Source organism: Pseudochaenichthys georgianus, unplaced genomic scaffold (assembly GCF_902827115.2).
Source record: "Pseudochaenichthys georgianus unplaced genomic scaffold, fPseGeo1.2 scaffold_438_arrow_ctg1, whole genome shotgun sequence".
Classification (NCBI taxonomy): Eukaryota; Metazoa; Chordata; class Actinopteri; order Perciformes; family Channichthyidae; genus Pseudochaenichthys; species Pseudochaenichthys georgianus.
In genome coordinates, this window is record NW_027263003.1 from 4,331 (window position 1) to 25,287 (window position 20,957).

A 20,957-nucleotide genomic window follows, 5' to 3' on the forward strand; every position below is an offset into this window, starting at 1 on the left:
TCATTCTTTTCTCCTGTTCAACAGGCTTATTATCTGATTACCAGCTCTGCACAGCAGACTTGTAGCACTAGCAGCAGTGGAGATGGAGCATCAGAACCTGGAGAATACAGCAGCAACAACAACAAGGATCCATTTGAAGATAGGTAAATGTAAATATTACAGTAATAGTGTACTTTCATTGTGTGGGTTTAGTTAAATAGTTTGTAAGAGAGAGAGAGAGACTCCTGTCCCACCTCCCCATCAGGGCTCAAAATTAACTTTTTTCCTCAGTGTCCCACAACTGTCCCGAATTCTACTTTGTATTGTCCCGGATATAACCAGCAGTGTCCCAAATTTAAATTTGTATCGTCCCCCAATTATGCAGAATACATATAATTTGATACTTTTTTGTCGCTTAATCATCACACCATAGACTCTGGTCCACCATGTAAGTTTAAAATACTTATTCTTTTAAACATATGAATATTAGACTGATCTGTTGCCTCTCCTAGAGTAGAAGGGAAGAGAGTTGTTTTAAGACATATTTTTCTATTGTTTCTCAATATCCAGACTAATGTATCATTGTCATGTCAACATTGAAGAATTCTGATTTGTATTTTTCAATTCAATATGGTATGGCTGTATGGTCTCTGTGTTTTATGATCGGAACCCTCTATCTGGCAATAAAAGTGGTACGAATGATAATAAAAAAACAGAAGTTCCATAATACAGTTTAATAAATGTATCTGTTTTCAGTTCTAGTTACAAGTTATCCTCACAAGTCGTCAGTAGTACTATAGGAATATAAATTGATCTTCTATCTTCATTCATGAATGTCAATCATCTTGCTCTCACTCACCCACCCCCCCAGGCACAAAAACAACTGGAACGTTACTCTCTCTTAACATGACACATTATTGTCATACCAGAGTTGATTGACAAACTAAAATTACCTTGCGACCCCCTTTCTAATCGTCACCCAATCTGACTGACGTTCTTGACCAAAAAAAAGTAAAACACTAAAAAAAGATGAAAAGCGAAATGATTAGCTAAATGCCTTACGTTTTTGCAGCTAAAGATTCTAGCCTGGTCACTGACTGGCTGACAAAGAAAATATAAAAATGATAGGCTTCACCTCTTATTCTGATCAACTGTATTTCACATCATTTTCACAAACTTCAAAAGAACATGACACCGCATTTTAGGACGTTTGTATGCATTGTAAGGCACACTTCAGTTGCTAGCGTTAGTTAGCACTAACATTGGCACTTAAGACAACTAATTTACCACAATGGAAGACGGTGCATCATGACCAGGACTTGGGATGTTTTCGTTTCGGGAGTCGGCAGAATTGGGGCTTGCAACAGGGGGCTGTTTATTCAACCACCTCAGCATTTCTTTCTTCTGTTTTTAACTGTCGTGACCGTTGCATTGGCGCGAGTCTAGCAGCAGTCAGCAGCAGAGTGGATGACGTAGAATGCATTCTATGATTTGACAGCCCAATGACTTTGCAAATAACACCCATTTTGAAGTTTACTTTTAATTTTTTTTTCACTGTCCCGAAATAGTCCCAGACAAAATAGATTTGTGTCCCAGTAGGAATTTTTATGGGCATCGGGACATCGTTAATTGCGAGCCCTGCTCCCCATTTTATTTTGAGTTGTGCATTGTTATTTGTGCTTGAGAAACATTCCACTTGAACTTTATATTTTAATGAACTTAGTAGTAAATATTGTCCTATATTTCTTTCCGATTTCACAGCTGCCTGGGCCTAGCAGCAAGAACCTCCACCTGTGCCTGCACCCAGGTCAAGATCTACCGTGGCTCAACGGCCTTCCCCAGAGCCACCACCACCAAGGACCAGCATCACTACAGCAGCCTCCATCTGTGCCTGCCACAAGATTAAGATACACCTCGGTACAAGGGCCTCCACCACAGCCATCACGATCAACCCAGCCAGCAAAGAAGTCTCGCCTAGCACACCTCCCTCCCTCCCGCCGACACAGCCACCAGCAGCCCATGCACCAGGGCTCTCGACTAACTTTTTTCCCCATCCTCCCGGAACCGTCCCGAAATACAATATAAGCCGTCCCGAAATTAATGTGGACCGTCCCGAATTTAAAATGTTAGTTTTTCTACATTATCATGAGTTAAAATCATTCAAAGTGACCTTTAAGATAAATAAAACATCATACAAATCATTAGATGATAATTCATCAACCTTTTTATTTGAGTAAATCATTCAATCACATAAACAAAGGCCAAATATATTTAAACAAACACACAAATGAGAAAATTACTCATCCAATTAACAAAAAAATTCAACACTGTCCTGAAGACAGAACCCAGAGTAACCACTAACCAGGATGAGTCTGTAACACAGTCAGGAGACCTTTACTAACGGCCCCGCCCCCTCGCACCCAGACGGGTGAGGGAGATCTCGTCTGGATTGGAAAGCTCAAAAATACATCATAGACACATGTTGTAGTCTTATTACATATTAGAAACGGAGTTGGTGAAACTAAAACTGCGATATAATGGGGATGTAGCAATAATACATATGACTTATATTTTTTAAATGTCTCCAGTACCGATAAAAAGTCAGATAACGTCGGAGCTTAACGTTACCACTGTCTTTAATAATTCTGGCCCGGGGCCCATTTAACACCGGGGCTCGGTACCCATCCCTACATGGGGAGAGGCAGCATATTGCTCAGGACTGAATACAATGGAGGGTTCTCTTCTCAGCCTTATCACCCATAGGGGATGAAGAGGAGTAAGTAAATAAAGAGGCCGGCGCTCCAGGGTCTGGTTCTGCTGTGCGTTTTTTGTGATGTAACGGTAAAACATTTCAGAATTCCTCCACGGGATGCCATTGTACATCACTCAACCCGCGAACAGAACATAGCTAGACCCGCAAATTTGCGGGCACAGCCAGCTGTAGCTACATGTGTGTATTTCGAGGGTTTCTGAATGTTTTGTGCGTGTGTGTTTATCATGGTGTTTATGTTGACAAGGAGGTTTAATAACTGTGTGCTACACAAAACGTGCAGTCGGTTTCATTTTCATCGCCGTTTGTAGTAGAGTTAGCAGGGTATTTTTATTTTAACTCGTCCCACAATTATTTTTGTATCCTCCCCGACACTATTTTTCTACGACGGGACGTCCTTATGCTCGAGCCCTGCCATGCACCATCACCCCCACCTACACAGCAGCCAGACCCACTGTCTTGGAAGACAGACAAAGACCCTGTCTTTACATTTATAATGAATAGTTGGTTGAGAAAGTTCTGATATTGTCAGGGTTCGTACAGTCATTAAAAACCTGGAAAAGTCATGGAATGCAATATGCAGCTCTGCACAGCAGACTTGTAGCACTAGCAGCAGTGGAGGTGGAGCATCAGCACCTGGAGAATACAGCAACAACAACAAGGATCCATTTGATGATAGGTAAATATTACAGTAATAGTGTACTTTCATTGTGTGGGTGAAACATAGTTGGAGAGAGAGAGAGGGGAGAAACATTCCACTTGAACTTTATATTTTAATGAACTTAGTAGTAAATATTGTCCTATATTTCTTTCCGATTTCACAGATGCCTGGGCCTAGCAGCAAGAACCTCCATCTGTGCCTGCACCCAGGTCAAGATCTACCGTGGCTCAAGGGCCTTCACCAGAGGACCAGCATCACTACAGCAGCCTCCACCTCCATCTGTGCCTGCCACAAGATTAAGATACACCTCGGTACAAAGGCCTCCACCACAGCCATCACGATCAACCCAGCCAGCAAAGAAGTCTCGCCTAGCACACTTCCCTCCCTCCGACACAGCCACCAGCAGCACATGCACCATCACCTACACAGTAGCCAGACCCACTGTCTTGGAAGACAGACAAAGACCATGGCACTGCTCCCCCTGTCTTTACATTTAGAATGAATAGTTGGTTGAGAAAGTTCCGATATTGTCAGGGTTCGTACAGTCATTAAAAACCTGGAAAAATCATGGAATGTAATATTTTTCCCAATGTTTTGGAAAAGTCATGGAAATATAACTAAAGTTGCATCAAATATAATTGATATGTTATCTAATCGCCGAAATAGTAATACTATAATGATAATAAATACTGTATCGTATAATGAAATGTAAAATGGCAACTGTGGCAGTATTTCGCTGGTGAGAGATGTTTACAATCACGCCCTCTAGTCTATAGGAGCTACTATTTGATATAAAGATGCCAGGGAAGTGCAGTTTCAACAATGTATGGCTTCTAAAGAATAAGTACCAATTGTGGTTATCAAAAGACATTGACCCAAGACGTGCTAAATGCAAACTGTGTTGTAACATATTCAATATTTAGAATATGGGCGAGGCAGCGCATGCTAGCCACATGAATGAGTAATTTTTTTCGTCGTGGAAAAGTCATTTAAAATCATTGGTGAAAAAGTATGAACCCTGTATTGTAAATATTGAGATGTTAGTTTCTTATGTTAACATAAATAGTTGGTTAAAAAAAAAAGTTGTAATGCTCAATTTGTATTTGTACACATCACATGAACCTCAGTATGGAGTATGAAGTCATGAATCAGTCCTGATGTAACTTTTCTGTGGTGAAAGTAGAGTGATGGAACTATTTTACTCCAAATTCTAATTTACACATTTTTATTTTAGACTTGAACAACACATTTATATAGGCCTATAGTGTAATTCATATATTTCACTACTTTTGTGAACCAAAAACGTTGGTAAACCAAATCTGAAACACCAAAATAAAATGGATGACATGAGTACATCTGTGTTTTCACAAGTTTTTAAGTTTTCCAAAAATCTGATTTCTAAGCTAAGTATCTCATAAGACAGTGCTCTAAGGTGAGTGACATTGCATTTCTAGCAAGACCAGAGACTGAACATTTTGATATGTTACACCATGCCATGTTATAAGAAGTACATTTAAAAGGTGATTTAAGGAGACAAATACCCTTCACTTCAGTAAAATAAGGTAAGGCGATTTTATTTTAAAAGACAATGAAGGCAGGTTATAGATTGATTGATATATTTATTATATTGAAAGCCAAATTAATACATAGTCCCCTGAAGCTGGAATAACGTACAATTTCCAGCCTCACAATGTCAGGAACTTTTCATCTACAGATTGCTTTGGTCTGGTTTTGCTCTTCACTGATTGGTTACTGAGACTTTGAACTTAAACGGACCTCCCCGTTTATAAAACGGACCTCCCCGTTTATTCGCGCGTAGTTTCGCGCGAATAAACGGACCTCCCCGTTAATCCGCGCGAAACTACGCGCGAATAAACGCGCGAATTGTGACGCAAAGGGCGTTCCATAGAGAGGGGCCCTGACCGCCCGTCTACGTGTGACGGGTTGGCAGTGAGAACGTGTTGGTCATATGCACATGGTCTATATCTTATGCAGATTTGATTTCAAATTGATGATTGTCACAACTAGGAAGTGTTACAGTCTGACTCGAGGTTTTTAGAGCTTATGGAGTTGAATGGAACATAATGAAATAATAATTGTATTGAAATAATGCAAAGACACTTCTACGGTATGATCTTTGAAACATATATAATTATTATGAGGCAGTCGTGATTAAATGAGGCAAAATGACTCATAAGCCAGAGTCAGTTATGTAATTACATTTTACATCATATACTTAATAATATTGTAATAGTGTTTTGATGAAGGAGCTAATGAAGAGGGAGCTTTTTAATAATGTTGGCTACAGACAATACTTGTATTGTGAAAAGTAGTAGATGTTTACCCAGCGTCCTCCATAAATATATTATATAGTTTTTTATTCTGAATAAAAAGTATGAAAGTACAATATTCCTGTCTGACAACTAGTAGAGTATGAATTAAATAAAGAGTAGCATAAAGTGGAACAATTAAACATAAGAATCACATTTCCTGTAAGTGCAGTTTTGAGTAAATGTTCTTGGTTAAATATACAACTACTGTTTTCCAAAAAGTTATTGAAAACAAAGTAAACACTCTTTGGTGACATTAAGACAACTGTTTATTGGATGGCAGATTGTCGAAGGTTAGCGTTTCAGTTCCACAGGTGTGCTAGCGTTTCAGTGCCAAGACATTTAACTCATCTACAGACAGGCAGAGTCCATTCCTCTGATCAGATCAATGGGTAACACACGGGACGCTGGAGGTGTTCATCCCCTTTAAAGGTCCCGTGTCACGGTCTTCTCCACTGATCATAGTCCCAGTGTTGAGGTCGACTAGAATAGATTCACTTTGTTCAATGTTCCAAACTCACATTGGTTTCTCACAGCCTCTCTGTAGAGTCTGTGTACTCACTCTCTGTCCTACACGCCTTGTTGGAGCTCCTGCTCCTGTCCAGCGAGGCGTTCTGGGGCACAGACAGGTCTTCTCTGTGTTAGAGTTGTACTCGCTACAGGGTGCACTTTGAGGGGTTTGACTCTGCAGACCGTTCACATGCAGAAACACCTTCATAACACAAGGGAACGGGTCAGAACCGGACAAGCATGACATGGGACCTTTAAGGTTTTTTTTTCTGTCATCACACAATGTTTGGTTTTCATACAGGCAAATGTATAACATGACCAATATAATAATAATAATAATAATGCATTTTATTTATGGGCGCCTTTCAAAGCTCTCAAGGACACCTTACAGAGCATAATTAAAAACAAGCAACAAAGAAGAGCACACAGTAATACAAGACTTAAAAAATACTTAATATACTCAATATGAGTCTGTGACATACATTACACTGGTTATAAATGATATGAGAAAAGTATTGCTCTATGCATAGCACCAAGCAGTGTGATGGGGGGGAAAGAGCACGAGTTGTTGTAGTTACACAGTCTGTCCACAAGTGGGTGCTGTTGTCCCACTACAGATCCATTTAAGGCACAGATGAATTCAAGCCCATTTCACAAATCAAAGTCTCTCAAGATAAATGTTACTTCCTATGCTGGTTCCTGTTGTGCTCGAACAATGTGCATCAGTGGGAAATGCTCTTAAATGATGTTGAATCATAAATGTAATGTCTCTTTCCTTTTGAGTTCGTTGTAAAACAATGCAACCATTCATGAAATACCAGATGACCGAAATGTGTTAGAGATAAGTAATCCATTCAGCCTAGGGTTAAGATTTACTTTAAACGTGAGGCCTAGCGTGTGGGATTTAAGGGAATATGTTAGCAGAAATTGAATATAATATTCATTATCATGTTTTCATTCATTTATAACCACCTGAAGACCTCAGTTTAGAGTTGATGAGCCCTTTAAATCTACATCTTCCACATTTGGTGGTTGTGTTGGAAATACAAATGATAACATGAGTAAAAATGCTGAACATTCTGAACAAAAAGAAACTCAAAACAAAGCAAAAAGGGCCTAAGGTGAAATAGTTGGCCTTTGTTGGCACATAATGGTAGTGGATGGTAACGAGCGTTGTGTGATACAACGGGATGGAAACCTGGGACAGAGAGATTCCAACGTTGAACCGATGTGCCCCCTCTGCCTTTTAATGAAACGGATTACCTAAATCAAGCCAGCTGAAATATGCTTGAGAAAATGGTTAAAAGATAATTAAGGATAATGACATCGTGGGTAACATTTCAAGTATACACAGATCGATGGGCTAAACACTGCTCGTGGCCTCGGATGCAGCTTTAAGAACGTCTGAGCTCAGAACCACCGAGTTGTCTCCACCATGGAACCGGACGTGTTTCTGTCCTCTCAAACGTTTCTTATGTCAATAATAAACCTGCTGACTTTATGCTTACATAAAACAAGTCCTCTGATAAAACTGAAAGTTAGAACGCCTACAGTTCCATGGAACTCCCTCTGCTGATAAGGAGTGCCGTGGAGTTGACATTGTTTCCTCAAACCTTCGCTTCCAACGTCAAACTGCTCTTTTCTTGATTCCTGACTCGGTGTGAAATGTCACGAGGATGACCGAACACGCGGGTCATCTCAGGACACCAACCCGTTCTCCACTTGACCTGCGCCTCCTTCAGTGTCACCAGCAGTGTCCCTCGCGTCTGAGTCATCCCCATTTCCTTTCTCTTTCAAACGTTCCTCAGCATCAGGACAGGTTCACTGCGGGGGGGTGCAGCGGTGGCTCTTGTAGGTCCCCAGGTGTCTGAAGCTCCGCCCACACTGCTGGCAGCAGTAGGGCGTGGCCCCGCTGTGGATCCTCTGGTGGGTGTACAGGTTCCCCAGCTCCTTGAAGCGCCGGCCGCACTGAGGGCAGGCGTAGGGGCTCTCCCCGGTGTGGACCCTCTGGTGCCTCTTCAGTCCGGACAGCACGGAGAACCCCTTCCCGCACTGGGGGCAGGGGAAGGGGCTCTGGGCCCCACTGTGCACCAGTCTGTGGCTCTTTAAGCGCGCCGCGTGTCTGAACCTCTCCCCGCACTCGGGACACATGAAGGGCTTCTCCCCGGTGTGGATCCTCTGGTGCTGCCGCAGGTTGCCCAGGTAGTTGAAGTGGCGCCCACAGTCCCCGCACTCGTACCCGCCGTCGATTTTGATCTCCTTCTTCACGGGGCCCCCTCCCGGCCCAGCGTCGGCCCCCTCTCCCTCTCCCTCTCCGTCCTCATTCTGCCCCTCTCCGCCCCCCCTAGAGTCGTCGCCGCCCTCCCCCATGTCGGGTGCTGCGGAGCAGGTGGACTGCAGAGCCTGGAGAGCCTGAGCACCGGAGGCGTCTGCGTGTATCAGTTTGACGTGTTCCTCCAGAAACAAAGCATCCGGGCAGAAGGTTCCACACAGAGAGCAGATGAAGGTGTGGCCGGGGAACTGCTGGCCTGAAAACACAAACAAATAATTGTATTACATCAAATATTGAAACACCTTAAACTCTGAACTAACTATTATTAAAATACTAAATTCTGGTTGGTCAATACTCGATAATACACCGCTGCTATGCAAAATAATAACCGTTGTTAAGGAGGATTAAGGGAGAGAAGGAAAGAGACAAAAGGACGGAGCGTTGGACATCAGACAAATCAACAGAAGAAGACAGACAGGAAGTAAACACTAACAGGAGCACAGTATTGGCTCTGGCTTTGTTTAGGACGTGTTGGCTCAGAAACTGTGAACTGATCGGACAGTTAGACACATTTGATCTGTTGCAATCATTTTAAGTTACGTTGTTGTTGTCACAGTTCCAGACGCGGAGTACTTTTTTTCATAGCGGAAGCAATACGCATCGTGCTCCGTAACCACCCTGTCAGGTGTTCTTTTTTCAATAATGACCGCCTCGTTGCCAGTGCTTGAATTGGAATAAAAAAGGTGCCAGTCCTCTAAATCAGCAACTGTCTCAAGTCAATGTATTGATACGGCCCAAACACAAGTCATAGTATATCCTATAACCAGGGTGCACATCACTTTGTTGCCCTGGTTCTCAAAGGAGCACCTGGAGAGGTTGCTGGTGCTCATCCTTAAAATGAAATAAACCGTACCTTTTGAGGGGGTCTTTATTTGCCAGACACACGGCACTGAACACACTGAGGTGAACACAGAACACACACTGAGGTGAACACAGAACACACACTGAGGTGAACACAGAACACACACTGAGGTGAACACAGAACACACACTGAGGTGAACACAGAACACACACTGAGGTGAACACAAGACAACATTAGCACGAGCAGTAATCCTACAAGCTGTCATCACTGCCCTCCTGACTGTTCTCCTCTCTGTCAGACATGCTAGCTGATGATGTTGGCCTACTTCCTTCTTTAGGGTTAGGGTTAACTTTATAACACAGAATTATTTTTTGACCCACTGAGATATCTTAGACTGAAGTGAACTATCTGAACCCTCAGAGTCCTTTACCTCACTGAGCTGAAGTTATCAGCCTCTCAGTCTGACTGGAGAGGACTCTCCCTCCACATCATTGGAGAAACATCTTCTTCTTCCGTTAGAGCAGCTAGCACCAGATGCTAATAACAACAGCGCCGGTTCCAGTGCACCCTCCCTTTCTCCCTAGCTCACTCCCACTCTGGCTGTGAGCTGCGGGCGCCAGATAAGCCAACATCCCCCATTTTCATCACTTACAGCGCCCATCGTACAGGGGGGCAAATGAAACGCGTAACCGGGGTGAAAAGGGTGTTACATTTACTTAATTATGAATGTTGTTACATCAAGGCCGGAAATTAGGATGAGCACCAACGGTCAAAACATTTGTTTTCCCTCCCAGAGCTGCCAGCGCAGCGCCTCCACAGATCTGGCGCCCTAGGAGAACATCTATAACGCCAGTGCAACGGGCCGGCCCTGGGTTCATATGAAACTCGCAAATATCTATCTATCTATCTATCTATCTATCTATCAAGGTGCCGGTTCCTCAGTAAGAAGTGCCGGTACCACATGGGTAAAAAGTGCCGGTACTGCGTACCGGTGAGTACCGGCTCAATTCAAGCACTGCGTCGTTGCACATTATCACTTACATATTTTCAGCAGCACCATCATGTCTTTTTATGTTAAATCCACAGGGTAACATTTCTTCACTGGATATTAAAATTTGAGCTGCCATTTAACTGAGGCTGCGGCCACACGAGGACGAATTCGGTCGTTTGCGTTACTGTTTAGTGTCATATAGACCGTTCGGCCACACGAGGACGACCGAATACGGCACTAAACGGAAACAATAACGGGTCCCAAGGTGGATAGAAATGTATACGCAACTCTCTTACCCATCTTTCACACACTAAATGGCTTCAGTTAATGTTAGCTAACGTCAGTCACATCACATCACTGTTGATTAGTGTTGCACGGTGTATCGATACTTGAAAGGTACCGCGATACCCTGCCGTTAAAAACGTTTCTTTAGTATCGGTACTTTAAGAATGACGGGGAAAAGTACTCCGGTGAGAAAGCGCCGTTTTAATAAGAGCCGTGTGTGTTCAGCGCTCTGCTTCCACTCCCTGCACTGCAGCCGTGCCTGCAGTCCCGCTCCTCTCAAGCACGCTCTAAGTCCCTCCCCTCTCTCAAGCACGCTCTAAGTCCCTCCCCTCTCTCATGCACGCTCTAAGTCCCTCCCCTCTCTCGTGCACGCGCTAAGTGCCTCCCCTCTCTCGTGCACGCGCTAAGTGCCTCCCCTCTCTCGTGCACGCGCTAAGTGCCTCCCCTCTCTCGTGCACGCGGCCACGCGCTAGCTGCCAGAGCATGTGAGAAAGCGAGAAGCATGGCTGCAAGTGGGAGTGCAACTGCCGCTGCGCCTCGGCTTGTTGACAGAAAAGACGCCAGAAGCGAAATGTGGAAGTATTTTAGCGATATCTCTGACAGTGAGGGCAAGCCTCCGGACACCACGAGGCCCGTCTGTGAGACATGTGTTAGATCCCTGCAAACCAAGGGAGCCAACACATCAGACTGGCTAAGCACCCGCCGACCGGCATCCAGAGCTGTTTAAAGAATTTAAGGACGGACAGGACAGTGTTTCCAAACATTTGGACTACCTATGTTGCAAATGTATTATCTTTTCAATTTCCACACGGCATCTATTGCAGTCTGTCCGTCCTGGGAGAGGGATCCCTCCTCTGCTGCTCTCCCTGAGGTTTCTCCCATGTTCCCTTTAAACTGGGTTTTCTCCGGAAGTGTTTCCTTGTACGATGTGAGGGTCTAAGGACAGAGGGTCTAAGGACAGAGGGTCTGAGTACAGAGGGTCTAAGGACAGAGGGTCTGAGGACAGAGGGTCTAAGGACAGAGGGTCTGAGGACAGAGGGTCTGAGGACAGAGGGTGTCGTATTGTCATACTGATATTCTGTACACACTGTGAAGACCACTGAGATAAATGTAACATTTGTGATATTGGGCTATAAATAAACATTGATTGATTGATTGATTGATTGATTGATTGACAGGTTAGCGAATGTGATAAATAACATAATTACATCACGCTCAAGCCCATGCCCTCACATCTAAGTCAAACAAGTGTAATTTATTTTGTGACAAACGAACGTTTTCGTAGTTTGATGAGGCAATTAATGGCAATGATAACAGTCTAATATGGCTATCTTTTAGCTAACTTACCAATGGCTAACATCTGCAATGTACATTTAGTCAATAATTATTTATATTACTGTACATGTTAATAAAATATAAAAAGAATTATATTTTATGTAACAAAAAAGTTGTTTGAGATGATGCTTAATTTTATTTAATACGAATTCTTGTCATTTATTTTGTTTATTGTTCTCATTGTTTAAAAGTGTGTGTTCTGGTTCTGGTGTGAATTAAAGCACAATAATTACATTTAAGACTGTTTCCCTTTTTTTAAGAAAAGTATCGAAAAAGAATCGGAATCGCAATTCTTGACTTGGAATCGAAACCAAAATGTTGGCATCGTGACAACACTACTGTTGGTACTGATCCATAACAGAAGCTAATGCGCAAGTATCAGCCGTATCAGAGAGAGAGAGGCGCGAACCCCCCTTCGCTCCTCTCTCTCTCTCTCGCCCCTCCGGTACACAGCATCGTAACGGTACGTCCACACAGCTGCGTTAAAAAAATGTTGGAGCTGGGCGTGTCTGAAGCTTGGGGATTTTTTGCGAGCAACGCGACCAACAACCAATCACATGAATCTCCCCCGACATACAAAGCAAGAGCAATGTTAACACGAAGTACACTGGATACAAACTCCCTAACAGGCCAAAACCTACCAGTTCCACCCCCTGTCTCTGCCCCCTCCCTCCATGCCTCGCTCCTCCGGTCTGTATCCCGGTAAGTAAATAGGGACTGGTCATAAAGAACCGGGTGATTTGCTACCGCAATGACTCATTTCTCCTCCATTTTGTTAGGAGTATAGGAAATGAACTGCGGTCTGGCTCTCCCAGCTGGCACGCGGTGTGATGGCTGACGCTTCCACCTCAGCTTCAAAAGCTCAACATTGCTCAACTTTTGAATCCTGGAAATCCTGGAAATCTTCGCTTGGCTCCCCACAATGCAGTTTGGCGAAAAGCGAGGCAAAGTGACGTCACCCCATTCAAAGTGAATGGGCAGAGGCGTTGGAAGAGCTTTTAACGCTGCTGTGTGGACGGGCCGTTAGACGTAGCGTGGAGTTGCATTCGGTAACGCGAGATACGGCTGATACTTGCGCATTAGTTCCTGTTATGGATCAGTATCAACAGTCCTGCCAGTAACGTTACTATATTATCAACGCTACTTTAGTTATAGCCTGATATATGATAGCTAACTTCTTGTTGTGATGTGACGTTAGCTAACATCAACTGTAGCTAACGCCGGTCACTCACCACGACAGCTGCCCTGTCCTCCACTGGCTCTCCTCACACCACAGCTCCCTTTCTCTCCGATGGCCGTTACTTCTTCTAATCCTTGGCTGCTCCTGGTCTCTTGGACGCCTAGCAGGCTCATCATTACAATCATATGCATTCGAATATATATGTTCAACCTCTTCTGTGTCAAAACTAGCATTGTGATCCATGTTTATTCATACGTTAGACCGGCCGCTCTCCCGCGTGTTACGTCACACGCGGGAGGTCACGTGCGGAGGCTTTTTTACGTGGAAGTGAACATGTCTTACTAAAACGACGCCAGATGTCACTGTAGTGTATATGTCTGTATCTTTTGGGGACATCTGGTGTATTCATCACGTTCCTACACACTGGTGTCTCTAACCTGCAAGTTGCTCTCTAAATGATTTCAAAGCATGCAGCGAGGGACAGTGTTTTGTTATGATAGAAAGTCATTCCAGATCTTTGTTCCCCTGAAACAGATGGAAGAGTGAGACACTGAGGGGGGTGGAGGTTTGAGGAGCGGGATACAACTGAACCTGTGAATTTCATTTAGGTTTTAAAGTATTTAAATGCAGTCCAGTGACCCTTCCTTTCCCTTACCCACCTGCCACGGGCCCGTCGGTGTGGCCCTCCAGGGGACTCCCTCCCTCCCCTGGGGAGCTCTGGGGCCCCATGGAGAACTCTGAGGTCGGGACGTGTGACAGGGGGGTCGGGGCCTGCTCCAGCCCCCCTGCCTCTCTCCTCGACGACTCGTCTTGCTCCTCCTCCTCCTCCTCCTCCTCCTCCTCCTCCTCCTCTTCATCCTCTGTCTCACCGGTCGGGGGGTTCTCGCACTCGGGTCCCTTCATGTCTGGGAAATCAACATCACGTTTAACTTGATCTCAGAAAACAGGGACGGCAAGGAGCCAAAATGCTCAAATAGCCAGAGTTAATTATTTCCATTGTTATTATTTTAGATTGGTCACATTTGTATTTAAAAGAACTTCACATTGTCACATTGGCGTGGTTTATGGATATTCAGTCCACCTGTTGTTGGCCGGGAGAGGGCGAGCTGGCTCTGACATGTTCCTCTTTAAGTTATTGTGTGTTTCTTTTCAACATCGTAATTATAACTTCAGTACAGACTTTTCTACTTGAGTGAGGAGCAAAGTCTCAAAGTGACTGTTCGCTACAGTACATATATTTGTATATGTAATGAACTACAAACAAATTGAAGAAAAAATAAACCATGTTGTGTGAACCATAACGATCAGTTTAGGTCATAGCTACGGATTATTAAAACATCGATCTTTGCTGAGTGTCCACATCTCTAGGTGTGCAAAAACAGATGCCGGGAATCCGAATGGGTTTTATTACCAAGTAGGTTTACACATACGAGGAATTTGCTTTGGTATATGTTCTGCATACAAAGACACACACAAATATAATGAGGTTATTTTTAAAGTTAGTTTGTCAAATTATATTAATAATAATATTCGGTTTCGGTCATGAGCTGTATCTGTACCGTGGGAGCACAAACATCTAAACGGTATAACTAAATATCTCATGGTTGACTAAAGTACATTGCTTCATAAATAGTGTTTATGAATATAGACCAACCCTTCTTCGAAATGTATTCATACTCATGATTGAATTTTAAGTATAGTTTCAGCATTGCAGACAGGTATCTGTATCTGTAATCCACCATTATATATTCGATAGGGTCACTGGTATTTTGCTCAGATTTGGATTCCTTTCAGCTTGCTGGCTGAAATGATCTTCCTTAGTTCTACTGCATATCCTCAGTAGTAGCATCCCTCAGGTGTGTGGTAACGGCTCGATGCCTCCACGCACACCTGTGTGTTTACCTTTTATGTCTTCAGAGTATTCCATCGGTGCAATCCATTCGTAGTCATACATCCGTTTGCTGCCAGAGGGGAGCATACTGAACAGGTCGTCCGCGGCGGACTCTGGGTCCCCGGGCCCGGAGCCAGCCATGCCGCTGTCCGGCCACAGGTGGAGGGAGTGCGGGGTCGGATCTTGGCGAGCCTCCCTGTCGCTGCTGGCTTGGCTGCTCTGGTCTCCGTCCATGTCGGCACACCCCCTCGAGTTCTTGTCTTTCATGAGATAGTCGCAGATAGCATCGATATTCTCCTTCTTCACCCCGGGCAGGAGGGCTTTGGCTCTCCTGGGGTCGGCACCGCTGTGTTTGTTGCTGCAGTCATGCTTCTTGAAGCCAGCCTCTGCAGACTCCATGGTGGCTGGACCGGGGAAAGTGTCCCTACCATCCCTATCGACTGTATCTAGTCTGGCCTTTAACACTTGGATTTCTTCACTTTTCTCCCGCAGCTCCATTTTTAGCACTCGTATCCTGATGCTGACCATCTTGCGGATCTCGGACAGCGCGGTCTCCAGCACCACGGTGATGTTTCTGCCAAGGTGTTCGGTGATGTCGCTGACCGAGCACAGCAGCTCCTCGTCGGGCTCCAGCTCCAAGAAATCTGCGTCGGCTCGGCTCGCGGACCCGGGAGGCTCCATGAAGGCTCCGTGCAGCTCGGGAGACAGGCTCGTTTCAGCGAAACTGTGGTTCCTTTTACGACTCATAGGTTTCCTTGGCCAGGAGCTCTATTTTATGAAGAGTTTGGATAGCTAAGAGCTACTCAACAAGCTAATGTTTGGATGGTGCTGAAAGACAGTAGTTGGGTGTATCAAAGTCACACGAGTAGCGCCGGATGTCACAGGTATCTCCTTTCCAAACAAAATCACTATCATGTCAAAAGACTCACTATACTTTTGTTTTGAAAGCTTTGAACGGATGTGGCATTTTTAACAGTATTTGACTTGACATACAAACACAACAGAGTTGCAGTAATGGCTCAATTCCGCAGAGTTTAGGTCCATGTTCAGAAGTAGCGCCCTCTAGAGCACAGTAGAAAACCAACTGTTACAGCTATTATCTTACTACTTTCTGCATATAAGTCAATAGTAAGGATTGTTACATTGTAACTACATTGTTTCGCTAATGGTTTGAACATTATTTGTCCATGTTTTAAATGATATTACCTCTGGGCTGCGTGGAACATATCCTATTTATCCTTTAAGATGAGATAAAGACAAGATATACTTTATTATTCCCAAATTGAGAAATATTTTCGTTGCAGGTGCATGTAAAACAAGTATTGCACATAATTAGAAATAAAGAGTAAACATTCAACAATTATACAACATAAACATCTCAAAGTAGAAGATACAACAAAACTAAAAGAGTAAAAGTATAAAAGTTGACCATAAAGAAAAAATATGTAAACTATCTGACAAATAAAACACTATTGAAGGGCTAAATTACAGCTAACGCAATATAAAAGTGGGATATTATTTACATTTATTGTGCAAAATGGCATATTAAATGACATATACATGTAAAATGTGCAGTGACGTTATAAGTCCAGTTAGCAGGAGAGAAACTCTCTCCGGTCTGTGCCTGTGACAGCCGACTTTCAGGATAATACACTTATAGACTTACCTAATAAACCAACACCTTTGCAGTTAGAAATGTTAATATGCCGTTAATGAAGGGACTCTTACCACCAGTTGTACATGTTGGTAAATGGCATAAAGATGGATTATGATCTAAAAATGATCTGCAATCCTTCCAGAAAAATCTGTGAGCTCCAAAGAAAGTGAAGGTATGGCCGTCGCATTCCTCACACCTTCTAAAGAGTCTTTTCACAACCCGACAACTTCAAATGTTGTTCTCATTATTAATGGAAACAACCAATATATATAGCATCTTTTTAAGAAGTCTTTACAACTTAAAACCCTTAAAAAGGGTTGAAGTTATACATTAGTAATGATCATTTCAATTCCCAATATTGCGCTGATACCCCAAATTCTCCTAAATTCCTTTTTGGTGTGGATATCGTGTGCACCGCTGCACTTTGTATGCTGCTGCTGATTGGCCGTCTGTGTCTGCACGCAGACCTTCCCATTGGTTGGGTTTTATAAGTCTCTGCTCAGCTGCTCCCTCTTTGCACATACACGTCTGTATGGCCTGCGCTCCCTCCCACGGCTTGACTCAGATGCTGGTTCCTAGTGACAACAGAACTGGGTTGAACATCTGTTCAATACGCTGCCCCCTCAGCTTGGAAGCATGTACAGAAGGAGCTGAAGCCGTCAGATGTGATCACCTTGGGGGAGTTCAAGTCCATCTTAAAGGACGGAGAACATGTGTTAATGTGTTATAATAGTTTCTTTAATTTGCATATTGGCTGGTTGATGTGCCATCTCATTAGGGTCTACGACGGCCTGTGTTGTCGGTGCTTTATCGGCTGTGACTTCGTTCATGCTGCTCTTCCTGGCAGGTCGCTCTGGGAGAGAGAGTTCAATCTCAATGACACTTTTACCTGGTTAAATAAAAAGAAAGGACATATTAAAAACACACTGGTAACTAGATGAAAGGGACACGTTTCTTACTTTTTTAGCAGATTGATTAAGTCTGTTACACAAATTAACAGTTGGATTGTAAACAAAGTCGTTTTTACGAAAGCCAGCCCAACATTTGATCGCCTAGTATTATCAAAAGTTGTCAATTGCAACTTTAAGTTGATCTAGCTAGCGGATAGCACTTCTTAAGGAAAGTGGGTGCATTCTCCTGCAGCATTTAAGTCTACACAATCAATGCTTTTTTATTTTGTGGATGAATACAATGACCGTCTGCTATACAAGAGGTTCGACCCTCCCGTTGTCTTCGGGTCAGCTCTGACCGATCTACTACTTTCATCAATCAGAACTTTTTAGTTTTACATTTGATTGCATGAAGTCTTCATGACGTCCTTCACAGAGACTTCTGAACATATGGCTGATCACACTTTCATTGCATTGTGGATGATTTAGTGAACTTTGTAACACCCTGGTGTTCCCGCCGTAAAGAATAGGAATTAGTAACCATCCAGATCAGATCACACACACACACACACACACACACACACACACACACACACACACACACACACACACACACACACACACCACACACGCACGCACGCACACACACACACACACACACACACACACACACACACACACACACACACACACACACACACACACACACACTCTAGATGTGTGTCCCCGTGATGTGCCCCTCCCCCACATGGATCACACCTGGCACACCAATACATGTTCAGTGTCTGTTCTCTGTATATGTACTATTCATGGGTACCAGTAGTCTGATACAATATGTACTGCAGTGTTTCATGGGTACCAGTAGTCTGATACAATATGTACTGCAGTGTTTCATGTGTACCAGTAGTCTGATGCAATATGTACTGCAGTGTGTCATGGGTACCAGTAGTCTGATGCAATATGTACTGCAGTGTTTCATGGGTACCAGTAGTCTGATGCAATATGTACTGCAGTGTTTCATGTGTACCAGTAGTCTGATACACTATGTACTGCAGTGTTTCATGTGTACCAGTAGTCTGATGCAATATGTACTGCAGTGTTTCATGTGTACCAGTAGTCTGATACAATATGTACTGCAGTGTTTCATGTGTACCAGTAGTCTGATGCAATATGTACTGCAGTGTTTCATGGGTACCAGTAGTCTGATACAATATGTACTGCAGTGTTTCATGTGTACCAGTAGTCTGATACACTATGTACTGCAGTGTGTCATGGGTACCAGTAGTCTGATACAATATGTACTGCAGTGTTTCATCTATACCAGTAGTCTGATACAATATGTACTGCAGTGTTTCATCTATACCAGTAGTCTGATACAATATGTACTGCAGTGTGTCATGGGTACCAGTAGTCTGATGCAATATGTACTGCAGTGTTTCATGGGTACCAGTAGTCTGATGCAATATGTACTGCAGTGTTTCATGGGTACCAGTAGTCTGATACAATATGTACTGCAGTGTTTCATCTATACCAGTAGTCTGATGCAATATGTACTGCAGTGTTTCATGGGTACCAGTAGTCTGATGCAATATGTACTGCAGTGTTTCATGGGTACCAGTAGTCTGATGCAATATGTACTGCAGTGTTTCATGTGTACCAGTAGTCTGATACAATATGTACTGCAGTGTTTCATGTGTACCAGTAGTCTGATACAATATATACTGCAGTGTTTCATGTGTACCAGTAGTCTGATACAATATGTACTGCAGTGTTTCATGTGTACCAGTAGTCTGATACAATATGTACTGCAGTGTTTCATGTGTACCAGTAGTCTGATACACTATGTACTGCAGTGTTTCCTGTGTAGCAGTAGTCTGATACAATATGTACTGCAGTGTTTCATGTGTACCAGTAGTCTGATGCAATATGTACTGCAGTGTTTCATGTGTACCAGTAGTCTGATACAATATGTACTGCAGTGTTTCATGTGTACCAGTAGTCTGATACAATATGTACTGCAGTGTTTCATGTGTACCAGTAGTCTGATACAATATGTACTGCAGTGTTTCATGTGTACCAGTAGTCTGATACAATATGTACTGCAGTGTTTCATGTGTACCAGTAGTCTGATACAATATGTACTGCAGTGTTTCATGTGTACCAGTAGTCTGATACAATATGTACTGCAGTGTTTCATGTGTACCAGTAGTCTGATACAATATATACTGCAGTGTTTCATGTGTACCAAGGCAAGGCAAGGCAAGGCAAGGCAAGTTTATTTATAGAGCACTTTTCAACGCAAGGCAATTGAAAGTGCTTTACAAAAAAAAAAAAAATGAAAGACATTAAGCATTAAAAAAGAAAAGCTAATCAAATAAACATTAAGAAAAAAAATACATGGATAAAAGTTACAGTGCAGTCTAAAATATAAATAGTTCAATTAAACATTACAAGAAAAAGTACATGGATAAAAGTTACAGTGCAGTTTAAGATATGAATAGTTCAAATAAAAGCAGCGACAAAAAGAAAAGTCTTCAGCCTGGATTTAAAAGTAGTCAGAGTTGCAGCGGACCTGCAGGTTTCTGGGAGTTTGTTCCAGATATTTGGAGCATAATAACTGAACGCTGCTTTACCATGTTTAGTTCTGACTCTGGGGACAGAAAGCTGACCAGTCCCTGAAGACCTGAGAGATCTGGATGGTTCATAGTTTAGCAGGAGGTCAGTAATGTATTTTGGGCCTAAACCATTCAGTGCTTTATAAACCAGCAGCAGTATTTTGAAATCTATTCTTTGACACACAGGAAGCCAGTGTAAAGACTTCAGAACAGGAGTGATGTGATCCACTTTCTTAGTGTCAGTGAGGACTCGAGCAGCGGCGTTCTGAATCAGCTGCAGCTTTCCAATAGATGTTTTAGTGAGACCTGTGAAGACACCATTGCAGTAGTCGAGTCTACTGAAGATAAAGGCATGGACAAGTTTTTCCAAATCCTGCTGTGACATTAGTCTTTTAATCCTAGATATGTTCTTTAGGTGATAGTAGGCTGATTTAGTAACTGTTTTAATGTGACTGTTGAAACTCAGGTCAGAGTCCATGACTACACCTAGATTTCTGGCTTTATCTGTTGGTTTGAACATTGCAGACTGAAGCTCAGCGCTAACTTTTAAACGTTCTGCCTTGGCTCCAAAAACCATTACCTCAGTTTTATCTTTGTTTAATTGGAGAAAGTTCTGACACATCCAGTCATTGATTTGTTCAATGCACTTACTCAGTGTTTGAATTGGAGCATAGTCTCCTGGTAAAATTGTTACGTAAATTTGTGTGTCATCTGCATAGCTATGGTAAC

General features: G+C 43.1%; 1 protein-coding gene across 2 annotated transcripts; it reads right to left on the minus strand.

Moving 5' to 3' along the window:
* Positions 1-5,986: 5,986 nt before the first annotated feature.
* Positions 5,987-16,369, minus strand: znf16l (zinc finger protein 16 like). 2 transcript variants are annotated; one of them, XM_034078505.2, is made up of 3 exons: positions 15,078-16,369; positions 13,835-14,080; positions 5,987-8,778 (listed from the first exon to the last, which is right to left on the minus strand). In XM_034078505.2, the coding sequence occupies exons 1-3, from the start codon at positions 15,811-15,813 to the stop codon at positions 8,072-8,074; spliced, it is 1,689 nt and encodes a 562-aa protein (XP_033934396.1). In that variant the 5' UTR covers positions 15,814-16,369; the 3' UTR covers positions 5,987-8,071. The 2 variants fall into 2 exon arrangements, with proteins under 2 accessions (XP_033934396.1, XP_033934397.1); XM_034078506.2 differs by lacking the exon at positions 13,835-14,080 and having other exon boundaries at positions 15,078-16,368.
* Positions 16,370-20,957: the final 4,588 nt, after the last annotated feature.

Coding starts and splice junctions, on each gene's coding strand:
- znf16l (XM_034078505.2), bottom strand. CDS start 15,813: ATGAGTCGTAAAAGGAACCACAGTTTCGCTGAAACGAGCCTGTCTCCC. Junction 14,081..15,077: donor ATACTCTGAAGACATAAAAG/GTAAACACACAG, acceptor TTGATTTCCCAG/ACATGAAGGGACCCGAGTGC. Junction 8,779..13,834: donor CACCGACGGGCCCGTGGCAG/GTGGGTAAGGGA, acceptor TTGTGTTTTCAG/GCCAGCAGTTCCCCGGCCAC.